Source organism: Mesitornis unicolor, unplaced genomic scaffold (assembly GCF_000695765.1).
Source record: "Mesitornis unicolor isolate BGI_N332 unplaced genomic scaffold, ASM69576v1 scaffold5968, whole genome shotgun sequence".
Taxonomy (NCBI): Eukaryota; Metazoa; Chordata; class Aves; order Mesitornithiformes; family Mesitornithidae; genus Mesitornis; species Mesitornis unicolor.
In genome coordinates this window covers 6265-16383 of record NW_010203741.1, presented here as the reverse complement: position 1 = coordinate 16383, position 10119 = coordinate 6265, and the positions used below count along the sequence as shown (strand labels likewise).

The following is a 10119-nucleotide window of genomic DNA, read 5'->3' as shown; positions in this document are numbered from 1 at the left end:
CCTGAGCTATGACTTCTTCAGAAAATATTTTCCAGGCTAAATATTGAACTTATTCCATAGTAAAGAAATACGAACTTTGTGCAGTGGGCTAGATTAGCTAATATTTGTTGACAGGAAAAACAAGAATTAATACAATGAATCCTTTACAGCCAAATGCCTGCGCTAGGCATGTCTGACTCCATTGGAAGATATCAGCAGATTAAAAACCAAATTTATCAAGCTCAAAAGCCACACAAGCCTTTCTGACACTAAAAAACAAACAAACAAACCAAAAATCCCCCAAACACCTGTGCAAGCACTGATTTGTACAGTATTGAAAGTAGTTGAGGAAAAGGGGACTTTTTATATGACTCTTGTCTTGGTAGCTTCAGGAGATACTCATCAGTACCTTGTATTCTAAGTCCCTAAGAACTTTGCAAAATCTCTTGCATTTAAGTGCAAAGAAACTAAACCAAGTGACCCTCAAAACCAAGTTATACCACAGAAGAGCTTTCCAGATTCAACAGCTGCTTACTACTCCAATTTTGTGTGGTTACCTCTATTTTTCTTCCATAGAGGACTGAACATGCCTTTGGAAAAGACCTGATAAATTTCTGTCAGAGTTCCTTTCAAACATTATGAAAAATATTAAGAAACAAATAATTCTATCACCTATAAAAGAGCAATGTTTCAAATTCTTGTTTAGTAAACATGTGTGTATATCTGTCCATCTCTATCTCGACACACATTTACACATTTCCAGCCATTTTCTCTTTACTGCCAATATTATCTGAACTAGTATAAAAACAGTCCTTGAAATTCAAGGATTACCACTACTTTGAGCAGACTTCTTCCCAAAGTTTTTCACACCTATTGAAACAAAACAAACATCCCGAATTATTTTTAATGCTGCTGGTCTATGGTCTTTTCCTTTACTAATCACAATGAGTTATTAAAGAACACAGCCACAGCTTGTTCCAACTAAAGAAAACCTACAGAAATTACATTCTCAAGACATCGGTGTACTAATATGGCCTGAGTACAAGATGTGTCTGTTCAGCCTTGGTTTCATTGTCTCTCGTTAAACTGATCAACCACTAAGATACCTTGGCATTCATGATACTGTTATCTACAAAGAAAGAGAAAAATAGTGCTTAAACGTGCTTTAAGCAAAGGACAGAGCAAAACTGACTGGGCGAGAAGCCAGCATTGAGCACTGTGTACCAAGTGTACTAACGCAAAAACATGGGGATCGCTATCTTGGCACATGTGACGTTGGTTTCTGCAACTATGAAATGTACGAAATTTTTCTTCTGAGCAGGAGGTGCAGGGCCTCCCACAGTCAGGAAATGCCACCTCCTATAGGTAGGACAACTACACAATGCTCTCCTTTTTTCTTCCAAAAAATATTCAGATGAGCATTAGGGTAAAAATCTAGAATCCTGCTGTGGTTTTCTACCTTGTCTTATCTCTTGAGTAACCAGTGCGAGTAGTGATCTATTAACCAAGTTTCATTGAAAATTTAAATACAAGAGACTAAATCTATACAGAGCTGTACTGGCACAGAGAGTTAAAATTAACTCCATGCGGGCTACATGATAAGGTCTTTCTGCTTGTACCAACTTCAACACTTGGAACTTTACTTAAGCTATTGCCTACACCCTAAATTTGCATAACATCCAGCTCACAAAAAAACCATGAATAATTGTTTGCTAGAATATATAAATTAAAATAATTGCCTGAAATGTCATCCCACCATGCACTGACTATAGATAAGAATGTAAGGAGACGCATTTCTTCTACATGAAGATTAGCAAATGCTGGAGGTATGTTTTCAAGTGGATAAAGCCATCTCATGGCTGCCTTCACTTTTAGTGGGGTTTGGTGGGGGTTTTTTTGTCTATTTTGTTTCCTGTGGGTGGTTTCGGGTTTGTTTGTTTGTTTCTTCGTGGGGTTTTTTGTTTGGTTGGGTTTTTTTTAAGGTCCATTTACCAGGCAACAGGAGGAGACCAAGAGGCTTCAAAAAGGATGGTGTAGGTGGCAGGCATGAACGAAGGAAGAAACTTACCTTTGCAGAGGCTATGAATCATTAACTCAAGGCAGCCATGTCAAGATCAGTTTCCTGTGTCGTTACACAACTGCAGAACCACTTTTACTAGCTCAAGAAAAAGAGTGGAAACAAGGGCAACCATACACAGCCACTGCAGCCCCTATTTAAGCCAGCTCAAAAGTATTGTGTAAGTGCATCCTTGTCACTTTGCAGTATATATTAATTTGTATGCTGTAGAGACAAAGTAACAAATTTCAGGCTCCTACAAATGCTAACAACCAGTTTTAAAGTCGGAATTCATCATTGGTTCTGTAACAACTGAGATAGCCTTCTCTCCCTTCCAGTTATCTGTTATGATAATTAATAAAAATTAATTTTCCACTTGTTCAAATCTTAGTTCACTTAGAAATCAATGTTGTTGCAATGTTTATAAGCTAGAATTTAAAGATGCATAAGGCTTTAACTCTTAAAAACTATCTGCTTTTCCCAGCACATACATTCAGATTGCAGGCACAATTGATAAAAGTTACTAAGATATATCTGCATTTCTGCTCACCCTCTCTTGAAGAAGTTCCACAACTTGTTGTATACAATCATTCACATCACAGGAATCAGTTTTCAGCACAAGCTCTGGAGCTTCTGGTTTTTCATATTCAGAGTCAATCCCAGTAAAACCTACAGAACATATGACAAAAATCTTAAGTTCATGGCCAGCACTGGTATGCAGGTTGCCATAGTGGTCAAGGCCTTTAGCAGTTGTGAGTAAGTCAGGTGCAGAAGCTACAAGAAGCAAAAGCCAGGGTAGCTGACCCAAGCTGGCTGACAGAATTATTCCATACCATAAACATCACGCTCACTATAAATTGGAAAGTTTGCTAGGGCCTACCCTCTTTCCTCAATGGTTGCTATGTCACTGAAGGGTCTCACCCATTGTTCTATTCCCAAGGCCTACTCCCCTGTTCAGTGTGACTGTCATGCTTTTGCTGCAGCTGTGGTGCTCAGTGTTTGCCATATAGCATTCACTTCTGGGAGCACACAGCTCGCAACCACTGTTAAAGCTGAGTATAACTGTGTATTTTATATTAATATTGATATTAATATTAGTTTCTTATTCCTATTTTATTAAATCTGTTTCTATTTCAACCCACAAGTCTCCTTTCCTTTTCCCCAGTTTCTCTCCTTGAGTGGGGAGAGGTCATTGGGTGACAGAACAACTGACTAAATGTAGACAGCACTACAAATCATATAGTAAGCAGAAATATCAGCTGGGCTACAGCAACTGAACATCTGCATCATCTACAATTGCAAATGCAAACATTAAAACTCTAGTCTTTCACTTCAGACATAAATACTCTCAAAATTAGTAGCTTAATTCCCCATCTAAGAAAAAGAATAACTGCTGCAGTACTCTATGTGATAAAGACAGGCCAATATCTTTTCCAAAACCTGTATACTTTATAAATATCTGATTACTGGAGGAATGGGAATAGGGGGCAAATAAAGTGTCCCCTTACCATTACCAAAGAAAACAAAAATAACAGTTGCTGAAGTTTCTTGTGAACAGGCAAGTTCATTTAATTTTCAAGCTTCTTATGACCTATCTGACATATAATACAACCACTGCTAGACCCACTCATAGCCTACTCAGGCACTGTATACTTCACTACCACTTCTAAAGTAACACAATTCCATTTTGGGGCTTGTATAACTAACAAAATATTAAGGGAGTTCTACAGCACAAATAAAGATTCTGTACAAAGCTCTATCTTTGTATTGTGCCATCTCACGTCGTTTTTCTTTGATTCTGAGCAAACCTGAGTTCAGCTTTATTTATTCCTGGTCTTCACACGATATATTTGGTAGTACTAGAAATATCAAGCAACCAGTCATGTGGAATGTCTTAGATTTCTTGAATTTTATCTCACTTTTGATTAATGGTGAGTTTGTCATTACAGCATCTGCAAACTCAGTCTCTGAAAGTGATTACTTTAAAAACCACTCTGCTTCTTAACACAGGTAAAATGCACTATCATAAACCTCTGCAAACTAAACAGAGAGCAAAGAAGCACTTGAAGCAATGCTTGCAATGAGTGACCACATATTTAAGCTTTTTTTTGTTGTTGTTATTGCAGGCTGTACTTAAATCTATCTGAGATTGGAGATAGGAAATAATTTTCATGGGCACTAGCATAGAACCCTAATTTAAAGATAAAAGTTAGTCTCTTCAGAAGTGTTCTTAATGGTTTTCACAGAAAGATAAAGATGGTGATCACGTTTTACTTTTTGGAACAAGTTAGTATCTCTTATTAAAGCAATTCTTAATACACTTCAGAGAGAATCAGGCTCTTTATAAACTAGGCAATGGGCACACAAAGGAGATGGACTAATCCTCAATCACAAGAGGTTGCAATAGAAACCATGTAATCCGCTCAAAGGTTTTTGATGTGCAGATAGCCAGTTTTGCCCTTTTACTGTCTTATGCATTTAAATAGTCAGTTGTATGAGCTAGATCAATTTCAATTTTCTGGTTGGTCCTGTTGCCTGTCCAGGCTGCTCTTACGGGTGGTACACTCAAACTTGAGCACATCCGCTTGTGTGGAGTCAAATTAAACCAATGTTTGACTTATGTAGAAAGGATGTGACTACATCTAGGCTCACCTTTAATTTCTCCAGCCCTAGCTTTCTTATAGAGTCCTTTAACATCTCTCTGCTCACAGACATGCAATGGAGCATCCACAAATACTTCAAAAAAAGGCAAACTTGCCCCTTCATGGATTCGTCTGGCATTATTACGATCCTGAAAGAAAACAGAAAAAGCCCTAAAAGATTGCACCCACCTTTTGTTTCGTCTTTCTGCTTTTGAAGTTCATTTTAAAGCTACTGATAGTAAAATGTACACAAGTATTCAAAATTTGGACAAAGAAACGTGATTTGATCAACTGATGCCCTGCAAACTACATCAGTTTGGCTACAGTTCATCACATGGTAAAAAGCTAACATGATGACCTGAAATATTTTATATTAACCCGATTTATTTAAAAAAACCCAACAAAACACAAAACCAAAAAAAACCCAAAACAAAAAAAAACCCCTAATATACCCAGGCATAAAGTGCAAAATTTTCTATACCTGCCCCTATCTTCAAAGTTACATCCCCAACAGTTACATCTGCCTAGCTCACCAAAGTCAGCGGAAGTACTACCTGCTGCTCCTGATATGATCACCCTTCTCCACAGAGCATCAGATTTCTCTATATACATTAATCTGACAAGACTTGTATACTTCAAATATTATTTTTATTGCTTGCCAAGCATTGAAATAACTCGTGAATTTAATTTAGAGAACATAAAACTTTCAAAAAAATCCACTAAAACCATCTCTTACTACATATAGTTCTTTTTACTCATATCTAAAGACATCTGTTTTACTGCAGGATGTTGAGTTCCCTAAATTATCATAAGAACTGTTTCTACTGCTATAACCAAAGAAATAAATGCTTTTTCATGCAATGATATGTCTGAGCTACAGCCCCTGCATCATTCTTCAACATACTTGGTGTTCAGACATCCTTTTTGTCTCTCCCATCCATGTTCTCACACGCAGATGAAAAAAATCTTCACAAAATGATGCAAACATAGATTTAGCTTAATTTTCAGTATTACCTAATGTCATGTTGTATATACAGCATGAAATAATGAATTCTTGGAGCATCATTTGGGTTTGTTCCTAATATTAGATTAATAATTCTGCCTAATAGACTGAAAGACAATTCCAATTATAGGACTAATGTAAACTTTTTTTAATATTTAAGATAAATGTTTTTGAAATTTGATTAATCATCTCTACAAAGCACAAATGTCATTAAAAAAGAGAGCAAGAATTTGATCCTAGCAAAGTTCAGTGAGAGATTCCTAAAACTAAAATTCTGAGTAACATTTTGCATTTTGTATTTTCCCTGCACTTTATCTAGAGGCTTTTCACATTTACCTGAGTATAAGGAGAGATGAAACTAGTAATGCACACCAAACCAGCATCTGCAAACAGTTTAGCAACCTCAGCAATACGACGGACGTTTTCTTCTCTATCTTCTGGTGTAAAACCCAGATTCTTATTAAGGCCTTGGCGAATATTGTCACCATCCAACGTGTAGCATGGAATTCCATGGCATACTAAATACTCCTCCAGTGCCATGCTCACTGTAGTCTTCCCAGCACCAGATAAACCTAGAATATTTAATAATAATATAAATATCTATTAGAAGGACAGAAAAAAGTCAGGGCAAATTATAGTACATGTACCACCGCTCGTATGAAAAACTCAAAGTGACAGGCATCAGCAGCAATGCCTTTTGGAGATGCTTACCTGCAATATAAGCCAAGTGCCTTGTACACAGACCATAGATATAGGGAGAGTAAGGCACAAAGTTAAGAGTGCAATTAGAAGCAGATAAAAGAGTTCCCTAATGTTCTGTGATTCTGTGTGACCTTGAGAGCTGCTGCTGCTGGCAGTTGTTACTACCTGAGCAAATTAAATTCAGAAACCCAACACAGAGTAAAGTGTTATGTTTACATCACTAGAGGAAGGTCTCACACTGACATGAATTTCAGCCAACAAAAGAAATGGGATCAGGCCAAGCCACAGTTTGTTCTTACTTCTTGCAGAATAACAGCATTGAATTAGACACCACAGGCACAACAAAACTCACTCACTCAAGACTCACAAGAAAAGACAATTTTAATATTAAACTTTGGTCCAGTTCAGAATCTTTTGGCAACAGAACTTTACACGATCGAGAAGTCTTGCTGGCACTAAAAAGTCCACTGTTTGCTTTAAGTTGGAAACATATTTAAATAATTTTCCAGACTAGTTTATCTGGAGAACATGCTTCAGCTTATACACAGCAATTAAATCCTAAATGGGACACAAACTCAAATCTTCATAAGATGACAGTAATCCTTTCAGTAATAAAAAAAAAGTTAATGGTAGCCTATAAGAAAATAGCACTAGTGAGTGAAGAAGAATGTTTTAATCTTTAATAGTGGTCATCAAGATTTATTCTAGCTTTTAGAGAAAGAAGGAGGAAAAAAAAACACCCACACAAAACAGCAGTTTGGTATTACTTTGAAGACCTTTACAGCAAAGGGTGACAATAATGACCTAACATCATCTATAAAGATTACCTACTTTTCCTTGGACAACTCAAGTTTCTTGTGTCAATGCTTACCTGTCTACTCCAAAAAAAGCAACAGCTATACATGTTGAAACTGAATGTTATCACTTAAGCCAGAAGCAGCTTCCAAAAGGGGAGGTCCTGCTCTCTTGCCCTCACCTCTCTTCACTCACACCATCCTACCTCTATTATTCCACCACCTTTCATGCCTGTTATCCAACTGAGTTTGCTAATCTTTTTTGTTTCTTTTTTCCCTCTTTTTCCCCCCCCTTTTTTGCGTATGTGGAGGCTGTGTTAAGTTCACTGATGATTTAGCAAGCTGAAACAGCCCAAGGTTGGGCTGGACCCAAGCCTTGCAACTTGTGCAAGGCAAGAGAAGGAAAGCAAGGCTGGAAACAGAACAGTCATCTTTTGACAGCAATTTGTTACACCCCCATCCTAGAAAATACGCATGGCAGTCCAAATTAAAATTTCAGCAACTTTATCATTTACTTCTCATTGATTTTTTTTACTCATTTTTTGATCTCATTGTCTTTGACTTGCAATTTTTGTCCCCACATCTAGCTTGCTATTCATTCATACTCTAGCTTTCCATCCATCATTTGATCTCCAATGTGTAATGAAAAGCAAAAGTTAAGGTTATATAATCATGAATTTTAAAAACAGCTTTTGAGCTAGCAAGTCTTTATAATAACTTTCACTCTCAAAATTGCCTATTATTTGAGATGTGAAAGGAATGCTTTTCCATATTTTTAGTGCATCCCTCTGTTGTTTTTTTTACTAGGACCCTCTGACTTGACAGCACAAGACATCCATTAGAAATTAGCTCTCAAATAGATCTTAGCTTAAAAATGAAAAGTAATCTCTGAAATAACTTTCCGTACACTCCCACCACATGACTGCTGATGAGGCAAGAGAATCTGGAAGGGAGTATACCACTGTTTCAGCTTTTATTCTAATACCTAGCAGAGTTTTGCAGACTCATGTTTGCACAGTTCTGGAATGGGTAGTATTGCTTACTTCAATACCTACAGTCCATTTAACTCCCTAATGTTAGTGCTCAAACATCTTCAATAACTAGCTTCCCCAACACGCTCTTCTTAACACCTTACAGCCTTCCTACTTTTCTGTGTTCTACTACCACCACCCTTCTTCCTCCTGAAAAAAAAAGGAAATTGGGCATTAAGATTACATTTATTTTAAAAGAATGACAACTTGAAAGTGTTGCCATGCAGATAACTGAGAAAACATTTTTATCATGACCTTTTTCAAAAGCATATTAATGAATTACTAGGAGAAACAGAAGGGCAGCCTACCAGATCATTTGAGCAAGCTGGAGCTACATGACAGAAATAAGGAGAAAGGGCTCCATTCCTTTACCAAAGAAATACATGACAGCAAGCTACCCTATCAAATGTTTGGAATTGCTTTCAGCCATTTGTTATCAACTACTGCTTTGCCTTTCGCACACATTCATTAACACTAGTGGAAACAAATTTTACTTAGTGTATTAAGTTTCTCTAATACTCTGTGAGGATCTTTTGTATTGCAACACAGCAGTGCTCTAAATTGTTAACAAACTAATTAAATAGCATGTCTTGTTAAATTTATTTTTTACTCTCGGTTTTAACTGATAAAAAACTCTGAAGGCAGTATGTGAAAGCTTCCAGGAACTTTGAGTGACAGAACAAAAAGAATCTTTTTACAGTTATGAAACAAAGCTATCTTCCAGAATTTACTTACCCCCTCTTTTTACAATCAAAACAATTCAGTGAAAAAAACCACTGTGCTGATGTAAAAAGTAATGCCTAGTATGCATTGCCTCAACATGCAATTGCTGTCCAAATGCACAGATTTATGTTGAAATGTTATTTCAACCTAAGGAGTCAAGAACATTCCAAAGAGAACAGACATTTACAGAAAGGATTCAGAAATACAGACTCAAAAACAGAGTTAGGTTTCATTTGTTAACAGGTAAAACACACAGAAAAAAGAAAGAAAAAGCCAGAATTGTTAAAATGGGAAGGAAAAAAAAAAAGCTTTTCAGAAGAATAACTAAAACAAAAGGCTCCTCAGAAATCAGTGATTGTACCTGTTAACCAGACTGTGCATCCACGAAAACCACTTCTTGTTCCTACCACTTGGCCTCTCTTATTTCTGCTGACATGATGAGCTTGGTAGGTAACATTGGTTGCCCTCTGCATTCCCTGTAAAAGGAGTTGTTGATTAGGTCTTTAACTTCTGAAAGGATAAGCTGGCAAGGCATATTAAAACTTATTCACAGGCACAAAGAAAGGCTTGGAGACAGACCAATGGAAGTAAAACCAATACCAAATACATCAGCTGCAGCATAGATCAAAGGACAAAAAGAAAATTAGAAAGGCCACTCATAGCAAACCACATCCCTTGTGCTCCTTCTGTGAAACTTGGCATTGACAGGTAAGTCAACAGCTACTTTCAAATACAACTTGTGTAAGAAAAATCAACTGTAAAAATAGAGATGAACTGCTAGGGCTGCTAGACTTGACTTCTATTCAAGTCATTTAAATCTAGGAAGATCAAATGGATTCTCTCACTCTCTGAGCTAAAGGTTTCTGTCATAAAACAGACAAACATTGGCTCATTTGTAACTCTTAAGACGCCTTTTCATTGCAAACTATGCATGTCTGGTCCAACTATCAGTTCAGCAGACACAGATCTGCCTTTATCCATGATATCTTCAGTCTCCAGCATTGAGACAGCTATCATGCACTCTGAGTGTTTAAAGTAAGCACTATTCCTAAGCAACTTACTAAAAAACTCACTTTAAAATATGGGATTTTTGTAATCTATTCTTAATTAAAACAGAGCTGAGTATAGACTTTCTTAAAACTATTTATTCATCATAATAAGCTGCTGTATGAATATCTTAAGTAAGATG

At 36.8% G+C, this 10119-nt stretch overlaps 1 protein-coding gene across 1 annotated transcript in view; it reads right to left on the bottom strand.

Moving 5' to 3' along the window:
* The window catches only part of PAPSS1 (3'-phosphoadenosine 5'-phosphosulfate synthase 1), a 36229-nt gene extending 26826 nt beyond the window's left edge, over nucleotides 1-9403 (bottom strand). The window contains exons 1-4 of the mRNA XM_010190813.1: nucleotides 9292-9403; nucleotides 6017-6252; nucleotides 4688-4826; nucleotides 2586-2704 (exon numbers count right to left, since the gene is read on the bottom strand). Coding sequence (XP_010189115.1) covers nucleotides 2586-2704; nucleotides 4688-4826; nucleotides 6017-6252; nucleotides 9292-9403 — 606 coding nt within the window. The remainder of the gene's footprint in view (nucleotides 1-2585; nucleotides 2705-4687; nucleotides 4827-6016; nucleotides 6253-9291) is intronic.
* Between the last annotated feature and the right edge of the window lie 716 nt (nucleotides 9404-10119).